The sequence below is a fragment of the Eucalyptus grandis genome, chromosome 10 (genome assembly GCF_016545825.1).
Source record: "Eucalyptus grandis isolate ANBG69807.140 chromosome 10, ASM1654582v1, whole genome shotgun sequence".
Classification (NCBI taxonomy): domain Eukaryota; kingdom Viridiplantae; phylum Streptophyta; class Magnoliopsida; order Myrtales; family Myrtaceae; genus Eucalyptus; species Eucalyptus grandis.
The window spans coordinates 26,830,474-26,852,864 of NC_052621.1; the positions used below are offsets into that span (position 1 = coordinate 26,830,474).

Genomic DNA, 22,391 nt, shown 5'->3' on the forward strand with positions numbered 1-22,391 from the left:
ATATATCATTTATATCAAACAATGTACATGATATAAATATATTCGACTTTATTACTGCAATTACCAAATAGTTGATAGGATATAACAAAATCCCTCAATTTTAAATCAAATCTTATTTAATCCTATCTTAGTTAGAAATTTAGACCAGCAAACATAGCCTTAAGGAATTAATGACACTCTATGTCGTTTATGGTACATTTGATAATATTTCTATTCTAATGAACAATTTCTTTTCATAACATTTCTTGGACCAATTTCTCAGTAAAACATTACGTATGGTAATTACACAAAATTTTCATTTTATAAATAGAAAATGAACAAGAATGCATTTGATACGACTTGCAAATTTTTTTGTGCCGTAGAATTTCTTTTAATTTTTTAGAATTTTCTTATTTCTTTTCTATTTTCTTCTTTTTTTCCTCTCTAGGCGGCAATGGCGACTAGTGGCTTGGGGGCAAGTTGGGGGGGGGGAGCGAGGGCTGATGACTGATGGTGGGTAGCGAGTTTCCACTAGCCGATAAAAAGAAGAAGAAAGAATAGATTTATTTTTAGGAATTCTTCCGCGGAACAATAAATTATTTTTTTCTATTTCTTATTTATGTTCAAAATTTATTTTATGGTCACTTTTATATTTCGAGAAATAGAAAAATTTATTGACGTTACTAAATAGATTTTTATTTTTTTCTACTTTGAGAAATAAAAAGAGAAACATGAAACAATGTTACCATGCATACCGTTATCGTATCGTCATCACGTGATAACGGGGTTCGTACACAAAAAAAGAGTTTGACTTTAACCCCCGCCCTAGAGGATCGCACCGTTCGAGGTCTAGGGTTTGACCAATCTCAGGCCGCTCGTTCGCGTACGGGACCCGCCACCACCCGTTTGAATTTGTTCCCGAGAAACGGAAAAACACACACAAAAATGAGAAAAAGGAGTTGGAAGGCGAAACCGAACGGAAGAGAAATATAACAGGCGTACGAAGCAGAGCGACTCCCAGAACCAGAAAAAAAGGTCAAAAATAAATAAATAAATACAAAAGCAGAGCGACAGCGAAGAAGACGATCATCGCCGTCGTCGCAGGTTACCTCCTCCTTCGAATCGAATCGGACTTCGCTCGAGCTCCTCTCCCTCCCTCCACGCGCGCGCGCGCGCGCCCCAATCGGAGATCCATCGATCGGTCGTTCGTCGAGGCTTCGACTTCTCGGCTGCCGGGCAGCCGCGAGAGGCGTCGGGCTTCGAGGTTTTCGTTCGCCGGCCGGATGCGGCATTGAGAGCTGCTGAATCGTCGGGGAGGGAGAGGATTTTTTGGATGGTTTATGGCCGAAGAATCGGCTGCACCGGCGGAGAGGGCGAGCGAGGGCAAGAGCAAGCTATGGAAGGGCGTTTTCGCCGTCGCCGGCATCATGACGACTCTCGTCATCTACGGAGTTCTGCAGGTCTCTTAACATCGCGTCTTCTCAATGCATGCATCTTGACTTGTTCACTCCTTTTTTCATGGGTGGAGCTGGATTTTCGGCGTCGGTAGGGAGAACAGATCGGGCATTTCTCGTGAACGAAATTCTTTTGGCGGTTCTTTTGGTTTTATCAATGAAATTTTAGCTAGTTGGCTAGCGATTTTAGATTAGAAGTGGAGCTGGAGATTCGCTGGCTCGATTGTTGGAGACTCGCTATGTGGATTGTGTCGATACTCAGTACTCTGACCTAGTTGTGTTAGGAAATGCTGAGTGTCTGATATTTTATTGCAAGTGTTGAAAATTTCTTTTTTTTCTCCTTTTTTGTTGGGTCTTTGAGCCGACCACTTTGAACTGGCTAATGTGGGTTTTGCTCTGGAAGGTGGGTTTGCGGTAGCATCCTTTGATGGCGAATGGCCATGATATGGCATTATCTAGCTCGAATAAATTTGCATATAACTGCTTATGTAGAGCAATTTTATGCAGGGATTCTGCTCAGAGAGCTCTGAGAGCAGTTGCAAGTGTATGGAATGCATATATATATCTAACCAATTCTACATGGGTGATACTCGTAAACTGGCTTTTTTGCATATTCCAGAACTAGCACAGTTTGCTTCAGGGGTCCTTAAATTATTTTGTTTAATCTGTTATTTTTTAATGGCTATACTTATCTAGCCACTGATAATAAATGCAATCTGCAAGTGATTATGCTGAAATTTGCACCTTTTGGAATTGAAAGGCTGCCTTCCTTTCCGGAAGTTCCAAACTATTTTCTCTGTTTTATTAATGTTATCCTCACTGCTTCTGTACCCCTTTATCCTTTTCCTTTGTCATCTGTAGTTGCTTATTGTCTTTTGATTTGTTTAAAGTCCTTTCATGCAGGAAAAGATCATGAGAGTGCCTTATGGTGATGGGCCAGACAAGGAATACTTTAAGTATTCTCTGTTTCTCGTGTTCTGCAACCGTATCACTACATCTGCTGTTTCTGCGGGTGTTTTGCTTGTAAGTTGATATTATCTGCATGCTGCTACCTTATATAATCTGTCTATGGGGAATAAATTCCTGTTGAGAGGATACGGATAGTAGTTGGTGCATAAACCTTTATCAAGATGGATGTTACTTAACACGTGATAATACAAGAGTAAGCAGCCGGATGTCTAGGCTGGTTGGTCAAAATTGTTCCTTAGGCATTTAACAAATCAAATTTGATCAATTTTTCATCTTTGCTGCCATTTACGATATATTTTTCATTATTTTTAGGCAAGTAAGAAGGCCTTGGATCCTGTTGCTCCGATTTATAAATACGGCCTCGTATCAATATCAAATATCCTGACAACGACATGTCAGTATGAGGTAAGATGTGCCTTTTTGCTTAATTATGTTAAGATCCCATAACTTATAACAATTAGCGTATTAGCTTTATCCCAAATTTTCTATGCAATATGAATGCATTAGATCACATACATAAAGAGATATACATATATGTGGACATATCTGACGGCACATGCTTTCTGTAGGCACTGAAGTATGTCAGTTTTCCTGTTCAGACTCTGGCAAAATGTGCAAAGATGATACCCGTCATGGTGAGCTTAATGTTATCAACACCTTAAGAAAATTGGTTATAAATTTTGCTTTTCACAACAAGCATTTGCTGTGGAAGTTTGCGTTTCTGTAAATCATTTATGTAATAGGCGGGAGACAAAATATGTCTGATTAATATGGTTTTAAAGTGCAATGTCCTTATGACTTCAGTTGTATAGATCTGCCTAGGTGCATGGTGCTTAAGTGCATCCACCTAACAGTATAATTAGCACCTTACTCCTATTTTTACTTAGGGGAATGGAGGATTTTGAAACTTTGCTAATTGGACAGTTTATTGCCGCATTTTAAAGACACAAAGCTTTGTCTTTGGAGAAGATACGATCAAGAATTAGTCATGAATGCAGATTGTCCATGACCTCTATCATTGATGATCAATATGAGCTGTTTTTATTCATCACCAAATGAAACATTGGCTATTTTCCTATGCTGTTTCCAGTTAATCCGGTAGGTCCACTAAAGTTAATAATCAACAAGTTGTTTTGGGGTGGAAAATATAATGATTTTTACTTAATTTGTGAATTATTACAAGCTTTGTCCACATTTCTTCTAGAGCTAGAAACCTTAGTGTTATATATGCATGATACATGCTTTATCTTGAGTGGTTATTTGTAAACTGTGCATTTCTGTTGATTCTCTGCAGGTTTGGGGGACTGTAATCATGCAAAAGAGATACAAGGGTCCGGACTATTCGATAGCTTTTCTTGTGACACTGGGGTGCTCGATATTTATTTTATATCCAGTGAGCAACATGGTCCCAACCTATTTTTTTGACCTTTCTCAGTTGTGTTTTGAACTCACTACCTCTATGTTCCTTTGAATTTCTGTACAATTTAAACGGATGGAATATGTGAGCTTCCATTTTGACTTAAGATATAACTAGTTTGCTGGGAGTTTTCATACCATCTACACTAAGTATTGCAGCATAGTTTAGAAGCATCTTTTTTTGAAAAGAAAAGTAGTATTCTCTGCATTAATTGATTTGAGCTCTAGATTTGTACTTTTCAACTTCTTTATCAACCTGCTTATAGTTGCTAATGTGTTCTAGAAGTTTTAATAGGTAGTGTCTACTTTACCTATTGAACTTCTGCTATACATTAGTTAAGCGTTAAATTAGTTTCTATGCGTATATGTTATCACATCCAAGATATCATCTTTTCTCCTTCTATTGGTACTCATTTTTATGCGTTGTGTTAGGTGGCTTAGCCATAAAAAGATCACTAAAATACACAAAGTACCTCAGGCTTAAATGACTATTGTTATCACTTGCCTAGCAAAAAAAATAAATAAATAAAATTTCATGTTGTTAGTAATTCCTCTCTCAGTATTTATTTCAGATCTTCTTGGACATGCCGCAGTGTTCTCATCCAATCTAAGCTCATTTTCTAAGGTGTTGCTCCATAGGGCACCAGCATCCACCTCAATTTAGCAAAACATTCTAATAACAGTTTTCCAAGTTAGGTTTATCGTGTCCATTGTTCTACAATTCTGTGACCATTGTAGTAACCCCTCAATTTCTCCTTTTTACTAACCTTTTTGAAATTCTTGCTTCATATTATGGGAAATACTTGTTATTTGGCATCTGAAAGCTCATAACATCTGAGGGAGTGATATAAACCTATGAATGTTAAGCTTAAGAACTTAAATCCATGTTGCCTGTGATGGGATAACTTCAAAGAACTATTTCTCTACTTCGGCTGATGGTTTTTCTTTTTGCTAGTCACTAATGTCGAAAGATACTCAGCGCTGTTCTTGTATGGTTATTTGGTAGTTCAATTATGCAAATTTTTTCAAATCTTATACTTTCTTTGCCGGATTGAAGTAGATGTACCATTAGCTTTAGATTTGGAAAGGAAGAAGCAGATAGAAGGTGAAGTACTAATATGCATTGTTCTGAACATTCTTTAGTTGGTGTGGAGGAGAAATAGAATAATTCCAAGTTTAGATTAGATTTCTATTTCATAGAGGATAGATGGCTCCAAACTCTCAATTTCTATAAAATACTGGATGAAATATTCATGAATATATATGCATTTTTTCAGTTGATTGAGAGAATGATTTGGATAAGTGCTGGATACCCCCCTCGGTGCCTTGTTTGAATATATTGTTTACTTAGATGTCTTCTGATCCAGTTGCTTTTTCCTTCTCTTTGTAGGCAGGTCCTGACATTAGCCCATACAGCAGAGGAAGGGAAAATACTGTTTGGGGTGTTTCCCTCATGGTTGGTTATCTTGGGTATTTAACCATTCCCTTCCAGCATTTCTCACATAACTTTAACAATTTCATTTATGGTTTTTTTTCCTCATACACTTTTTTCTGAGAGGTGTGTATTATATTTCATGCCTACTAAGTGAGATTTTATGCTTATTGGGCACATACTAGCTTGGAGAAGTAGCTCTTTCTTTATTCTCGATTTTTTGTGTTTGTGACTTGGACAATTATCTGTCGTTTACTAGGTTTGATGGCTTTACTAGCACATTCCAGGACAAGTTATTTAAGGGCTACAATATGGAGATACACAACCAAATTTTCTATACAACAATATGTTCCTGTATTCTCAGTTTGACAGGCAAGTTCCTATTTTTATTGAGTTTAACATCTTCTTCTGGTGGTGTTTTGCATTCTGTATCTCTAGTGTTGATGTTTATTCGATTCATATATGTGCTTTCCGTGACATTGATTAATGATTAGTGATGTTCAAGTATGAATAACAAAATCATATGATCTCATACTGAAAAAAAGTTCCTTGACGGTTTTAATCTAGGTCTTCCAAACATTTTTGAAAGAGATGGTCTTTAGAATGATGTGTCATGACAAACTGCAAATTCTCTACCCTTAATATTTATTGATTGCATGCAGTCGTTGAACTTTTCTAATTCAATCAGGTATTATATTACAAGGACACCTTCTTCCAGCCGTGGATTTTGTTTATCGGCATAATGATTGTTTCTTAGACATTGCCTTGCTTTCTACTGTAAGTGATTTTTTCCATTCCTGCTGTAACTTGTCTAGTTGACTTCAGTGTTTTCCTCTTATCTTATACTTTGTGCAACATCCTGCTTTACTTATCAGGTAGCAACAACCAGTCAATTTTTTATTTCCTACACTATTCGGAACTTTGGAGCTCTTACATTTGCGACAATAATGACCACAAGACAGGTATTATATCTCTGACCCCTGAAGTCATAGGTTCATAAAGGATTCTTTTGACTTCATTTTTTTTTTTTTTTTTTTTTGGTTGTAGTTGGTCAGCATTTTGCTGTCATGTGTATGGTTTACCCATCCTCTTAGCTGGGAACAGTGTATTGGAGCGGTAAGCGTCTACCTGATTCTTTCCAAGCATTTCACTAAATCGCCTTTGACCTAGCTGACTCACTTCTGTTGCGTTGAACAGGTTATTGTCTTTGGCTCCCTTTATACAAAAACCTTCCTGCGAAAAGCACCTCAAGAGGCATCGCTCCCCGAGCAAATGCCAAATGGAGCTGCTGGTGCTGGGAAGTCTTGAGAATATCGGTCACTGCTATCAGGGATTAGTCTTCGGTTAACGAGGTATGGAGCAGCAGCTGTTAGTCTAGAGCTGCTGTAAGTCTAATTCTGTTTGAGTTTAGTCTGCCTAATCAACACTACAAGAAGCATAAATTTACAGGACAATGAGTTACACATTAACCAAAGCAAGTAGATATGTATCCCATTTTTCTGATCTTACGAACTAATTTTCAGTTTTGAGAGCATTTGCTTGTCTGGAATTTTGTATAACTCAGTCATCAAATACTTCTTCGTTTTATAGATAGTCATTTTAGAGCCGAATCTTATCTCCTTGAGCTCAGCTTCGTCTTAAAAGGCGGGCAAGTGAATCACTTTGGGTATTGCGCTGTTGTCCTAGAAGCTACCGTATCCTGACCGATATACGCGGGGTCCAAACGGTGCATGAGGCACTCATGTTGACCATCGTAATCAAATGATCGTTGCTATGGAGTTTCCTGACATAACTAATGCGATGTTCATCGGCACTTCGTGCACGCCGTGGAGAATAAGATGGGCCTGACAAGTTTATTTTGTAACACCCTGACTACCTATGATAATACTTCTGGTGTCTCTAGTTCCACAGCCAAAATGGCCAGATTCACGGCGATTTAATTTGAAAGACGAAGGTACAGACGAAAGTACCCTCGTGTTTCAGATTTTCTTTTCCCTCATTTCCCAAGAGAATTCGTGGCTGCGTGGGATCATGTTCCAGTTGGGTTTTCTCCTTAAAAATTCCTGCGGATTCAGTTGTGAAGTCTCGTCCCTGTTTGACTGACTTTGCATCTGCTGCCATCAGTTTCTAGCTTGATGAATGATCGATCTGTCACTTGGAAATCTCGTTATCATAAGCTCAACAGAGAGAGAGAGAGAGAGAGAGAGAGAGAAGAGAAGACAAGTCCCACCCACGCACCAAGTAATCTCTCTTTGCTAGATCTAATCCCCCTCACTGGAACTCATAAAATGAGCCACAAGCCCCCCTCAAAAGACATTTTAGCGAAAGTTAGATACGATTTATGATATAACACGTCTTGCTATGGATTTTTAGGTTTTGAGAACACACTTGAGGCTCAAAAGGGTTCTAGTAAGGATGGTTCTTTTCATTTTGACTGCCGATTTCGCTTCCTTTCATTCGCCAAGGGATTCGATTGATTGAATCTCATAGGATGATTCGAGGATTCCTATTTGATTTATAGTATAAATTTGAAGATTAACCTTAGACCTATGGAAACATGTAATGGATAGGATGTGATGAGATTATTGAAGTAATGTCTTGATTATGGATGAACACCTCTTGGCATGAGCTTTAGAATGGAAAACCTCCTGAAAAATCACGTCTAGCACTCGTAGGATTGTGGCTGGCTGGCCGAGACCTCTCGTGTTCACTTCTCCATCAATCTGATGTGATTTTATGGATGAGATCTTATTGACGTCTCAATTTGTTGAGTAGTTTGAATTTATTCAATTCCAATGCATATTCGAAGAAAATTGGTTCATGTTTGATCAAGCTTGTTCATGATGTTATAGAATGCTAACTAAGAGTGTTTTGAGCTTGTATGAACTTATTTTGATGATTATAATGTAAGAGTTTTCCTAATATGGGTTACATTAATTTATATTATAATTTACCGTTTTATGATTATTGTAAAACGGGGTTGGTCTAAGGTGAGATATAAAATTTCTTAATTAATCTAATATGGGGCTGGTTAGTGTGGGCCGAGTTGAGCTTAGCCCGTAATGAGGGGGTTTGGTTGGAAACTCTATGAATAGTGCTCAAGTTTGTCCTCTAACCCTAATTCTCTCATGTATTCTCACATGAGGAGCGTTAACCTAACGCTAAAGGGTGAGGGGGCCGTCTCATTGAACCAGTGATACGGAAGGTAATAGAGGAAAATGATTTACGCATTGAACATTAGTTTTCGTTTCTACTTAAAAAACGATGGATCTTAAAACAGATACATTAATCTTTCTATTCAATTATACATGTTTTTATTATAGTTATGGAGATCTTGGGATTGTGCCATTGTGCATCCTACATGTGGTATCAGAGCTTCCATAACCCTAGAACTCGAACGCATAGGATTTTGTCATAATTTGAGATTTTCGTGATTTTTCGTATAATAAAAATAAAATAAAATTATATATTCGGACCGGGCTCGTTGAGACGAGCAGAACCATGGGTGGCACGTCGCTGAGGAACATCGCACGCACCCCCACGCGCGGGGTGCAGCTCGCACATGCGTTGCACGGACGAAGCTGGCGTCATGATGACATCATTGACTGACCCGTGACCATTGACCTACACGACCCGACCAACCAAGGATCCGACTTGACTCGTTCAACCGGACGGCTAGACCAGACAGTCGAGCTAGGAACCGGTCCCAGTCGAACCGGTTTTGACTAGTCATATTCGTTTGCGCGTGTGGGCGTGTGGAGCATCAAATCGGCATGTGGTTGGCAGCGTTGGATTTGTATGCCGATCCTCTATCTTGTGGTGTATTTATTTTACATGTTTAATGATTTTATGGATGTGAAAATACATACGGAATCCTAAATACGTGTATTTTTAGTATACTTTCACGTATTTTTTTGTATTTTTCTATGATTTATGAAATACATGTATTGAGTTACTGGTATATTATTACGTAAACATTATAAATGTATGATTCATTAGTAAAATTAAACTTTATTATAAATTAAAGCTAGCTTAATGAGATACAACCAGTATGGGATAATATTTGAGCTATGTATTGACGTGATAAGAAACGGTAAATGTTATGAAACTTTTGTTGCTCAAGCATACTCCTTTATACACTGGTAACTTTTGAATAATGGATGTCTTAAAAACTCATGACCAAACTGATTGTACTGATTAACACATCTGCTGAATGTGAGTAATGCATGTCAGTTAAGTTATTGCATATTGTACTTAAAGTCATTTGGTCACTTGTTAATGTTCATCAAGTTGAACATTTTTTATGGTTAAAGAGTATGACAACATTTACGCAAAACAATAATATCTATTGTTATAATTTAGATATTTGGTTCTGTGGTTTGACTCAATTTATAGGCCACTGGTTGATGCAATGATATTTGTTACTTAAAATTGGCTAAAAAATCAGCTGTTGGCCTTGGAGCATTGTTTTACCTTATGAAACTCATGAGCTATAGTGGATCAACCGTTAAGCTTGTTGATCTGTGATACCTTGTATTGCTATTAATGTTTAATATTATGACTCAAATCTCGCTTCGTATTATTCTGGAAAGGTCCATAAAAGATATCATTAAAGTTCCGATTAGGAATGGAAAAAACCACATGTGGCAAAACCCCGGATATGGTCATGTATTGTTCTAGCTCAAGGGAATGCTCGGAACTCTTGCAACAAATGGTGGCCATATGAGAATTTTCTTTGCCCACATCTATTTGTTTATATCCTTAATGACAATAAAACAATGATAATCAAATTACATGATATGTGAGAGTCTGATTAGCGTCCTCTTTGAAGAACCATAGTGGGAAAGTTTTCTTCAAAGAGTTTCAGAGATTTTCAATTCCTTAAGTTCTCGGGTGGTGCCTTTTGGTCTTGATAAGAAATCGGCAAGCACATTCTTCTTCCCGAGGAATATGCTTAGTTTCGAAGGGAAAACCATTCAGCCCATCGGTTGGGAGTTTGGAATGTTTTTGTTTCTTGGTTCATTATGTCTAATTCTACCGAGAAAATGGTGGCCAATGAGGTGGAACTCGGAATTTTTTGATTCCATTTTTGGTTGCTAAGATTTCTTTGAAAGTATAATGGTAATGCATTTCGGCTTGGGAAAACTTTCCACTTTTAGAGTCTCTTACCATCGAGTTCTTCCAAAGAGGAATTTGCCGGTATTCATCCTTTGGCGTCATTTGAAGAATTCGGGGACAAAGACTTGCCGAGATAATTCAGCATGGTGTAAAGGGATCGAATACTGAGATAATTGATTATCCCAAGAAATTGCTGAACTTGCTTTGTTGTGAAATTGTCCGAGGAAACTTCAATAGTTCTTGAGCTATATGCGACTCGGGTAGTATGTACCTTTGCTAAGGTGCATACCAAGAAATTCAATCTCTGTCCGGGGCAATATTCATCTTTCCTTTGGGAAAGCATAATACCATGCTTTTTATATTTCGCAACCGGCTCAGGAGTTGACAATGTGGATCAAGCTCATCGTGGATCAGAAACGAGGATATCATCGATGTATACGGCGCGCTTGCTAGGAATTGGTTGGAAAATGAGACACATGGCCTTTTGGAAAAGGGATGGTGCTACTTTTAGCCAAAAGGAAGAACTTTCCATGGAAATGTTTGGTTCGGGATACAGAATCGTTTTGGATCTTGTCTTCGAGGATGGATGCCCAACTTGCCAAAATCCGGCTTTGAGGTCAATTTGGAATAGATGTGGGCCTTGGTTAAACCACTGAAGAGAGTCTCTAGATGGTAAAGGAATTTATCATCTTGGAGGAAAAAGATTGAGAGGTTGGTAATTAATTACGTCTCATTTTCCTCTCCGTTTTGCTCGGCACGTTTATTGACATAAAAGGCTTCACAAGCCATTGGAGTCGGAAACTTCAATAAGGCCTTGTTGCAAAGAGTTCCGAGCATTCCCTTGAGCTAGAACTAAATGTTCCGGCTTCATTCCCATATGGCTTGCCTTGGTCGGGTTTATGTCTTCATTCTTCTAAAAGGAAGACGAACAAAGAACTCCGGGTTTTTGCCATAAAGGATGAGGGCACTTTTGAGCAAATTCTGCATGGGATTCGAGCAAGATTCCCAATAACTTCTGCATAATCGGATCTAGTAGACTCATTTGGATAGAAAAGAGTCTCTCGATATTGACAAATTCAGAGAATTGATCTTTATGCCTAAGACCTTTTCGGGAATAATACGAAGCCGGGAGATTTGGTCATAATGTCCCACCCAATTATTAGGTCTTTATCGGGGAAGGTTAGATCCAAAAACTTTTGCAGTTATGGTTAATCGCTGAAGAACCTGATACATGCGAGGAGTAGTTCCGACATTTGTGGAGAAGTGTCTCTACGATGCGGAAATTGAAGTATCGGACGTGACGGGAGTCCAAAATTCGGGCAGAATTTTGGTGTCAAGAATTGAACAACTTGCTCCCTGTGTCAATGAGAGCAATGACCGGTGATAGGTTCGGGCAAACTTTGAGGTGAGGATTTTTGACCGGGAAGTGTGGACAATGAGTTTGGCTTGAAAATATGTCAAAGTTTGGTTCGAGGATGATGGTGATATATGAAAATATCTTCGGACTCGAGTCCACTTGCCACTGGAAGTTTTGGTAAGAGGAATGGCACAAAGAGTTTGTTCGAATGGTTCTTCATCAGCAGAGAATAAGGATTCAATATCATCATTCTCAAGAGAAATACCTATTTCGTTTTCAATATGATGGATAAGATGATTGACCTTTTCTCGCTTGAGGACAACTTTTGGCAAAATGTCCTTTCAGTTGCAAATGTAGCAACGATTCGATTTTTGTGGCTTGTGCGATCCTTTCTTTTGCGTAGGTATCGCCATTTCTTCTTCTTTCGGAAGTGCTTGGAGCCGTGTTTGATTTCTTTATCCAAAACTTCTTGTAGTGTTTCTTTTTGCGGAGGACTTGCCACATGTTCCATCACGGTCTTTTTTGGAGCATTTGATCTTCAACTCTTGTCGGGAGCAGGCTTCTTTTAGATGTTTGTCAGTCCGTGATGTATGTTTGCACCATTCGCGCTTCAAGCATAATTCTTCTAGACATATGTGGATCTCTTGTTGTATTTCTCCCAAGGGAACATTAAATATTCTCAGATCCGCTTGTTTTCGGTAATGATCTTTCAACCATCCGGGATAGTTCTTTTGGGATGGAAGTAAGGAAAACATGCTTGATTTGGTCCCGCTCCTACCGGGTAAAAGGTTTGAAGCATTACCTTAAAATGCTTATCAAGATGTTTCCTCTGGAGGGAGCAAAAGAGATCGCCTTCGAAAAAATTCTCTCTTTTTATCTCTATGAGATCCAAGGGTTTTCCCACGAAGACATGATATAAATGAGTATGATAGCATGGCTGAAAGTGGGTGACATCAGAAATGAAGCCGGTCTTGTTACGAAAGGATTGCCACCGGTGTTTGGGCTTCCCGTGTGAATCTTGTAACAAAGTTGTACAATACGTCATTCATATCATGGTTGGTGACGGGTGTTCATTAATCGGGGTGCATAAGAGATGCTATTTTCTTTGTTATGAAATTTTTTTTGTGTTACTATTATTGGTGATCTCATTAGAATCTGTCTTTCAGGTTATATATATATATACAGATGATTGATTTTTATTAATGAATAAAACAATGTAATTAGCATGATATGTGATTTTAGTGATTTATTACCCATATCATTAAAGTTAAAATCACATGTATATGGTGTATTGAGAAGTAAAGTTTATATCCTTGGTATGAGAGAGTTTCAAGGATTCAATTAAGTAGTGACCGCCAAAGTGGCACGCTTGATTGGATTTGAGAAATACTAGTCTCGTATAATGATTGAGATGTCTCCTAGTCTAATGCATGGTCATACTCTCAAATGAGGTGATTGCGTATTAGTTCATGGAGGGATACATGATGGTGTTGTGAAGGAGTGACTGATCCTAGTGGTTCATATGCCCAAAGGTGATGTATTCACAAAGATTGGAATATATTATCATAACTATTATCATGTGGGGAGTGTATAACTGCATGTCATGTATTTTCCAAAGGTGATTATATGATTATGCGTGTAACTCTCTAGATGTGTACTTGTACGTCAAGTTCTACAGTGCTTACATGATGCTAATTATATACATTACTTGTTTTTTCAGTCACATTTTCTATAATTAATAACCCCATTTTTATTGAGGTTTTTACTGCTTCAAATTTTAAGTAGTGAACATATGATTTGGCTATTTGGGATAATAGCAATAAAATTTGCTTACTGTCCATGAAGCGTTTCATTCAAAAACACTTAAAAAGTTATTTGTTTGCGGGCTGCAGTAGGAAGATAATGGAAGCTTTAGTGGCTTGAAATTATGTTTTATTTAATACATCTGCAAGAATTGTGGTTAATTCCTAATGATATATATGTCTCATATAAGATTGAAAATGTTGTTTCCACAAATTTTTTGTTTAAGGAATAATTAAGTAAAATGACCGAGATAAAAAATAAATCGATTAGAATTAGTCTTAAAAGTTGTTGAGCTTAATAGTGGTAGTGAGTATTTTGGCAAGTATGGCAATAAGGAATAACTTAAAGGGTCATTTGTCAAATACTTGGTAAATTCAGGAATATTAACTTAATTTACTATACTTGAAAATCCTGACAAAATGATTTTGCTAAAAGGCATAATTACCCTTACCAAAAAAAAAAAAAGGGCATAATTGCATCCTTAATTAACATGGTGATGAGTAAGACTAATTTATCGGTCTACTGTAGGTTGATATTTTGAAAGTAACATTTTCATATACAAAAGGTATTTCCTACAAAAGTTGTTCCCTAAATTTCTTTTGAATTATGGATTGGACATAATTTTAACTTGAATCATATTAAAATATAGAAGTGTCATGTAGAAGTGAGATTATCTAATCCAATTTTAAGTGCGTTGCAATTCAGATCCATTCGAAATTATTTTGTATCTTACATAGATTGTTCAAAGGGGTATTGATTTTATGACCCTAAAATAAGTACAAGAATTATGAAATCAAATACAATAAAATTTCTAGAGTTCAACATAGTTGTAGAAGATAGCTGCTCTCAGACTATTAAGGATAATAGTATGATAGAGGTTTTTGTGTCTTTGTCTTTACTTATATTGACAATTTTGGAATCTCATGTACCATAGACTATACTTGTTAAGGTTCAACATATTATTCTTGATATAGTTATGATGAAATTTCGCAAGCCTCTCAAGTGCAAAATGAAGTAGTTGTAACTTTAATCATAAGATTTGTTAGGAAAAGACGATTAGTTATATTATCAGACTACATAATCTATTTGTGAGAGCATGATTACAATATCTACTACATTGTTGATTTAGCGATATATATGAATGTTGTTTCTTATTCTTATTAGGTATGTGATTAGATACCATAAAAGACAATATCAAATCTATGAAACATCATAGTGTTTTGAAACTTACTGTCTTCTCTAAAGATCACAAGTTCATTGGTTACAAATTGGCGTACAAAACTAAAATGATTTTTTTATAAAAATTGTGGAATTTAAAGCCAAATTGATAATGAAAATTTTCACTCGAAAGATGGGTGGATGGTTTAAAGTAAAGAAATAATTATTTTTTTCTAGTATTTTTAAAAATTCTTTCAAAGTAAACGTGGCATTAATAACTTTTTTTGATATGGAGTTACGTCAAATAGATACAAAATCTATATAGTGCTCTTGAGATATCTTTTGTCTTTTGCATTGAGGTTTATAAAAATTGTTCTAATTTATTCAGAAGACATTTACTAGAAATATTCAAGTCAGGAATTGCTCCTGTCATTAAGGGTGATGGATCAAATCCATTACATTGTCATTAATTAGATATTGAGATAATCTAGTTAAATGGTGTATCTTGTGTCAGTACACTTAAAATTATAATGTATGCTCAAATTTGCACTAGACTAAATATCATCTTTACGACGGGACTTTTAGGCAAATATTAGTCAAATTTAGAACGTAATCACTAGGTTGCTGTCAAAAAGGTTTTAAGGTACTAAAACAAAACAAGAGATTATATGATGTTTTATAAACATGTTCAATTCTTATAACTAGTAAGGTATTTATATGTAAAATTTGCTAACTGTTAGAATGACATAAGATTAATAACGAAATATATTTATGTTAGCAGGAAGTGCAGTAAATAAAGTTCTGTTATCTTATACTATATAAGCAGTGTTAGTAACATTCTTTTAGGTTGTTACTTGGGCGATTAGGCTTCATAACCTCATGAATGAGTTGACCATTTTAATTTTATGGATAGACTCATACAGTTGTATTGAGATAACAAATTTGTAGTATTATTTATTAACTATAAAGGTCTCAAAATGTCTAAATATGACGGTCAAAATTTTTGACCAAAAGAAAACGATACAGAAATGTGACGTAATAATATAACATATTTTCACAAATAATATGGTTGCAGATTCACTAATTTAAAAGCTTACACCTATGTGTATATGAACAATATGTCATTAGTATGGGCCTAAGAATATCTTGGGATACTGTTGTTTAATGAAAGTTATTTTGGTTTTACTCTAATAAAGTTCAAATCTGTGTTCGTTACATTTAGTAACGGTTTGATATGTATTAACTCTTGCATTCAATAAAATATTTTTGAATGTGTTGTTATTATGTTGAATATATATTGATAAAGTCTCAAGGTATTGTATAAATCTTGAATGAAGGCTAAGGGCATCCGGTTATTAGCTTTGTGCATATGCCTTGTTATATATAAAGAAATGTTAACCGTAAGGACAATGCATATGTGCGTAATTGGAACCATAAAGACATTTTCTAGTGGCACAAGTTTTTTGTAACGCTTAAGGTGAGAAAATGGTGACTAAAAAAATGGGATCTCTCTATGAAAGAAGTTATCTATTTGACACACTATCATATTGAATCCATATCAATAAAGTTGAGAACATTCGTGATTATGGAATGCTCTGTGTGTATATATGTAGTTACTGCCATGATCCGGTGTTTGAGACTTTATGAGATATGATTGATTATTAAGAATTATCTTTAGACCAAGGTACGGACATACAATACAATTTCAATTAATATAGCCCAAGTGGTAGAATGTAAGAATTTTCTTGATGTAGGCTACATTAATTGATATTATAATTTACCATTTTACGGTTATTGTAAAACGGGGTTGGTCTAAGGTGAGATATAAGGTTTCTTAATTAGTCTAATATGTGGTTGACTAGCTTGGGTTGAGTTGAGCCTAACCCGTAATGTGAAGACTTGGTTGGAAACTCTGTAAATAGTGCTAAAGTCTCTTTTTTAACCCTAATTCTCACATATTTCATCACATAAGGAACGTTAACCTAACGCTAAAGGGTGAGGGGCCATCTCATTGAGTCAGTAATACAAAGGGCAATAGAGGAGAAGAACTTACGCGTGGAATATTAGTTTTTTGCTTCCGCTTCAAAAACAATAGATCCTAAAACAGGTGTGATAATCATTCTACGGTTCTTGTTCTGGTTATGAAGATCTTGGATTGCGCAATTGTGCATCCTACATACAACATTTGAGGGATAGTTGACTGTATGTTTGTGTAAGGTTTATATTTTGAGTTCATCGAGGTAGTCTTAATAATCAGGTGATTAAACCTAATAAATATCAAAATTTCGAAAAATGGTCAACTAATGAAATGATCCTAACATTCTCAGCTTCAATTCGATAGGTCGTGGTAAAAATTTGAGTATCGTTTTTTGGATCAAAATCCACCTCAAAACTTCGGTGAGAATCTGAAAAACTAAAATCTATTTGTAAATCCCTAAACAAACTTATTTCGTAATCTGAAGAATAAAAAATCTTAATGTCGAAATTTGGAATAGTCATAAATAGAAAATTAAAGAAGGCATCTCGAACATTCTAAAAAAACCGATTTGATCAAACTTTAAACCGGTTTGGGCAAATAAGTAGATTGGATTTCTTATGGTTAATTGAGCACTTAAAGTGTGCTTCATAAGCTTTAAATTCATGTGAGAAATATTCCATTTCAAGATCATTTGGTTAGACTTAGGCACTGAAACTTAACTGGACAAATTAGGTGAAAATAGAGAAGTTAGCGAGTTGATATGCTTCATATTCTCGATACATGAGATAAACTGAGCACAATCGATCGATCGATGATTTGTGTGTGATGACTCGTAGTTAGAACTCGAACTACATTCAAATGCTATCGAGATTGGATGTGATTATTGCGGCAAGTTGGATAGGAAAGGGGCGCTTAATTTGTAAATTATCAAGTCAATCAACTCATTGCTCTGTGAATTTTTGTTTAGTGGAGTTTGACTCTTATTTAGTCAAATGATATGGCCATAACTTGTTCCTTTCTTGAAAAACTACTTAGGATATATCAAAGGCGACAAAATTCATTTTCTCGCCAAAGAATTATTTAAGCCGGATTAGCAATTATTTGCTTTCTAAGGTGTGGATCAGATCCATTAATTTGATGGACAATTTTGAAAATAGGATGGAGAGTTTTCTACTTTTTCCATGCAAGTTAAGTAAAGATAAAACCGATTCTATCCGAAACAATCGAATCTGGTTAACTCTAGGGGAGGGAAAGAAGGACGTAGCTAGGTCCCACACATGCCGACCTATCTCATGCAAAAGATGCTTGTCTTCATCTCTTAGTGGAGTTCAACCCTTATTTAGTTAAATGATATCTCCATGAATCGTTACAAATAAGAAACCTTTCATAATCAAATGATTTGGAAACTATTCAAGATATATCAAAGACTATTTTTAAAGGCGACAAAATTCATTTTCTCGTTAACGATTTCTTTAAACCGAATTAGTAATTATCTACTTTTCGAGGCATGGATGAGATCCATTAATTTTATAGACAGATTTTGAAAATAGAATGCAAAATTCCCCACTTTTTCCATGCAAATTAAGTAAAGATAAAATAAACTACATTCGAAACAATCGAATCTGAGTAACTCTAGGGGAGGGAAAGAAGGATGTAGCTGGGTCCCACACATGCTGACCCGTCTCTCATCTCTTCATCTCTAAGAGGAGTTCGACCCTTATTTAATCAAATGATATCTCTATGAGTCGTTACAAATAAGAAATATACTCTGGATATATAAAGGCTATTTTTAAAGGCAACAAAATTCATTTTCTCGTTAGTGATTTCTTTAAGCTGAATTAGTAATCATCTGCTTTTCGAGGCACGGATGAAATCCATTAATTTCATAGATTAGATTTTGAAAATAGAGTGCCCAATTCCCCACTTTCTCCACGCAAATTAAGTAAAGACAAAACCAATTACATTCGAAATAATCGAATCTGATTAACTCTAGGGGAGGGAAAGAAGGACGTAGTTGGTCCCACACATGCCAACCTGTCTCTCATGCAAAAGATGGGTGGGTCCCACGCACGCCGACACTGACGTCTCTCTCTCATGCAAAAAGATTCCCTCCATCTCTCTCCCGCACTCTAAGTGAAGCCTCCCCCAACCCTATAAATTCACATCGTCCACCACAATTCGCTGAGTCAACTCGCTTCCGCTCTCCTTCCGCTTTCCTTCTTCCTTCTCTCACTCTCTCTCTCTCTCTCCGTCGCGCTTGGCTCCTCCTCCTCCTCTTCCGTCCGGCCAGCCGCCATGAATCTCGACCTCTCCCCGAAGCTCGCGAAGAAGATGTACGGCGGGGACGGCGGGTCGTACCTCGCGTGGTGCCCGTCCGAGCTCCCGATGCTCCGCAAGGGCAACATCGGCGCCGCCAAGCTCGCCCTCGAGAAGGACGGCCTCGCCCTCCCCTGCTACTCCGACTCCGCCAAGGTCGCCTACGTCCTCCAAGGTGCGCCCCATCGATCGGTTCCCCTCCTCCTCTCGTTTCTCTCGTCCGTGCTTTTATCCCGCTTTCGTTCGACGCGGTTACTCCGTTCGCCTGCTTTCGCACGCGAGGTTCGATTCCGTTTTTCTTAGACTTGATCGTGTGACCGAGGTCCTCTGCCCCCTGTCGATTCCTCGAAGTCGTTACGACGTGCTTAAAATTCCATTTCGGATGATGTTTTTTTACTTTGATCACCGTTTTGCGATGCTTTGTACTGCTTGTCGTGTTCTCGTTGTCCGCTTTTTCACGCGAGGTTGATGGTACTGTGCGTAGAGGGATCGCTCGCTGGGCTGGGGTTCTAACAGTAATCGAAATCGGACTCTATTTCGCAGCGATCCTTTTTTTATCATGGAAATGTTAATATGACGCGCTTGATTACTCTCTTTTGTCATCGTGATTTGAGTCTATGGTGAAAGTTGCTTTTTTTCCTTTCTTTCTTTGTTTTTTTTTGGTGGTGTGATCCCTTAGGGTCCGGAGTTGCTGGAATCGTCCTCCCTGAATCCGAGGAGAAGGTCATAGCGATCAAGAAGGGCGACGCCATCGCCCTCCCTTTTGGCGTCGTCACCTGGTGGTACAACAAGGAGGACACGGGTTTAGTCGTCCTCTTCCTGGGCGACACGTCGAAGGCGCACAAGGCCGGGCAGTTCACCGATTTCTTCCTGGCCGGTTCCAACGGCATCTTCACCGGCTTCACCACCGAGTTCGTGAGCCGAGCGTGGGACTTGAGCAAAAACTTCGTCAAGATGCTCATCGGCAGTCAACCGGACAGCGGCATTGTGAAGCTCGATGACGGGTTCGAGATGCCGGAGCCGAATGAGGGGGACCGGGATGGCATGGTCCTGAACTGCGAGGAGGCTCCGTTGAACGTCGACATTAAGCATGGCGGGCGAGTCGTCGTTCTGAACACCAAAAACCTCCCTCTGATCAGTAAGGTTGGTCTTGGGGCCGATCTTGTCAGGCTGGATGGAAGCGCTATGTGCTCGCCGGGCTTTTCTTGCGATTCCGCGCTGCAGGTGACCTACATTGTCAGTGGCAGTGGCCGCGCCCAGGTCATTGGCGTCGACGGCAAGAGGGTCCTGGAGACCACCGTGAAAGCTGGGAACCTGTTCATCGTGCCGAGGTTCTTTGTTGTCTCGAAGATTGCCGATCCAGATGGGATGTCCTGGTTCTCTATCATTACAACTCCCAAGTAAGCGTTTGTCCTGATAAATCTCGTCACCTCTGTATACACAACAAACTCTAAAATGCTTTCTATGTGGTTGTGTATTGTAGTCCTATATTCACTCAACTTGCCGGGAGAACCTCGGTTTATAAGGCCTTATCGCCTGAAGTGCTCCAAGCATCTTTCAACGTTCCCCCGGACGTGGAGGAGGCCTTCAGCTCCAAAAGGATGGATTCGGAGATCTTCTTCCCTCCCAACTGAGTCAGGCGAAGAATACATAAACGTTTGTTTTGGTTTTTAAAGGTCTAATAATAAAAACCCACACCCCCGCCCGGTTCGAGGATGTCTCCTTTCGTTAAGGTCTTCATGCGGTAACTACTGATGTATTGCTAATTTGCCAATGGCCTCTCTGTTTTTAATATATCACCATGGTTTGAATATTTCGTTCTCGGGTTTTGTCGACTTGCTTGATGATAGTGAAAGGAGGATGGACCATCCAATGAAGTCGGACTCTCCCGCAAGAAGAAGTTGAGATATTGTTTCCTAAAACATGTTAACTACATGGAACCAGTCGCACCGTGCGAATAAGGCTTTTCTACCTGCCGGACGGAAAAATAGGAAAGACGAAATAAAAACTCACTGCAATCAATTGCTGTCCCTTTAGAATTAGAAACTGTACCTCATCGCCATCGGAGATGATTAGCGTGCTAATCCGAGGAAAACGTGATTGTTAGATTCATTTCCAAGGGATACAAATACGCCAAGCAAGATCAACCTCACGGCACAACATAGGTTTGAAATTTCACTTCCCAAAATCGTGCGTGAGAAAACAACAGCAGGGCAAAGCTTTAATTCGTGGGAAGAACCTATTGCAAAAGATCAAACCAAGAACTTGAAGCGTCGACACTACTGCCAACTACATTGTATGGTACGAACGGGCCAATTTATTACCTAAGATTCTCTGAACTAAGGATTATCTTCGTGTCTCCTGCATTTACATTCAAACCAAATTGCTGCTACATGAGTATACTTCTTGAGATAACCATTAGTTGTTTGCCTTGATATCAAGCAACACATGTACCAGGTATGCTTCTTATGAATGATGACTTGTGTTTCCAATGGACAGGCTAAGTCCCACATCCACGCCCCAATACACTACACAGTATAAAACTTAACACGCTGGTCAAACTACGTTGCCTATAGCCTACAGAGGCTGCTACCAATCCAAAAGCAGATGATTCAAACAAAGAGAAATCATTGGTGGGACCATAGTATCTTACAATTGCAACGTCATCACAACTTTGTCGACCACGCGTGAGACTTGTCATCATCCCGTGAAGTTAATAGCAGCTTCACTATGGTGCTGCGGGTTGTCCAATCATTTGATGACCTTGGTCATTCTTGGATAAAAATGATCGGTATGAGTCTCGCATTACGTGGGGTATCTGTAGTATTGCTCGATAACCCTCCAATGTTCCACTGCATGCGGCATTTACACATCATTTGCCGCAAGAAGCTTTATCGTACGGTCTTATTTTATCTATTCTTCTCAAAGACGGGCCAAACAAGACATTTAGTGTCCACGTTCCAGTAGCTCAGACAGTACGTTTCTCATTTTATCAAGCGACACAGGTTTCTGGATAACACCATCCATCCCAACCCTCATGCAATTCTCTTTGGTTACCTTGTCAGTGCTTCCGCTAAGTGCCACCAAGAGGGGCCTCTCATGATGTTTTGAATACAGCCAATGTATCCGGACGGTAACTTCGTAACTGTCTATACCAGGCGTGCAAATATCCATAAGAACTACCTTGTGTTCCTGAGAGACAGCATGCAACAACTCATCTCCTGAGCTTACGGTTGTCACATCACATCCTAGATGTAGGAGAAGTCCCTTGGTCACTGCCCCACTAGCACCGGAGCATCATATAATAAATAAATAAATGGACAACAGTAAGCATGGCATGAATAAGTACTTTCACGCTACAACATCACTGGATAGACCCGTCCAACTGCATGGATTTGAAGAAAGAGATCG

The 22,391-nt window shown here is 38.3% G+C and overlaps 2 protein-coding genes across 2 annotated transcripts; both read left to right on the forward strand.

The window, feature by feature from the left end:
- The first annotated feature begins 958 nt into the window (after window positions 1-958).
- Window positions 959-6,860, forward strand: LOC104422522 (UDP-galactose/UDP-glucose transporter 5). The gene is made up of 11 exons (XM_010034866.3): window positions 959-1,439; window positions 2,337-2,456; window positions 2,715-2,807; window positions 2,972-3,037; window positions 3,697-3,795; window positions 5,209-5,288; window positions 5,510-5,622; window positions 5,939-6,027; window positions 6,126-6,212; window positions 6,298-6,366; window positions 6,448-6,860. The coding sequence occupies exons 1-11, from the start codon at window positions 1,320-1,322 to the stop codon at window positions 6,556-6,558; spliced, it is 1,047 nt and encodes a 348-aa protein (XP_010033168.1). The 5' UTR covers window positions 959-1,319; the 3' UTR covers window positions 6,559-6,860.
- Window positions 6,861-18,864: 12,004 nt separating this feature from the next.
- On the forward strand, window positions 18,865-20,796 carry LOC104422524 (glutelin type-D 1). Its single transcript, XM_010034867.3, has 3 exons — window positions 18,865-19,155; window positions 19,660-20,380; window positions 20,464-20,796. Exons 1-3 carry the CDS (start codon window positions 18,960-18,962, stop codon window positions 20,612-20,614), a joined length of 1,068 nt encoding a protein of 355 aa, XP_010033169.2. The 5' UTR covers window positions 18,865-18,959; the 3' UTR covers window positions 20,615-20,796.
- Window positions 20,797-22,391: the final 1,595 nt, after the last annotated feature.

Coding starts and splice junctions, on each gene's coding strand:
- LOC104422522 (XM_010034866.3), top strand. CDS start 1,320: ATGGCCGAAGAATCGGCTGCACCGGCGGAGAGGGCGAGCGAGGGCAAG. Junction 3,796..5,208: donor CGATATTTATTTTATATCCA/GTGAGCAACATG, acceptor TTCTCTTTGTAG/GCAGGTCCTGACATTAGCCC. Junction 6,213..6,297: donor CAATAATGACCACAAGACAG/GTATTATATCTC, acceptor TTTTGGTTGTAG/TTGGTCAGCATTTTGCTGTC.
- LOC104422524 (XM_010034867.3), top strand. CDS start 18,960: ATGAATCTCGACCTCTCCCCGAAGCTCGCGAAGAAGATGTACGGCGGG. Junction 19,156..19,659: donor GGTCGCCTACGTCCTCCAAG/GTGCGCCCCATC, acceptor GTGATCCCTTAG/GGTCCGGAGTTGCTGGAATC. Junction 20,381..20,463: donor TCTATCATTACAACTCCCAA/GTAAGCGTTTGT, acceptor TGTGTATTGTAG/TCCTATATTCACTCAACTTG.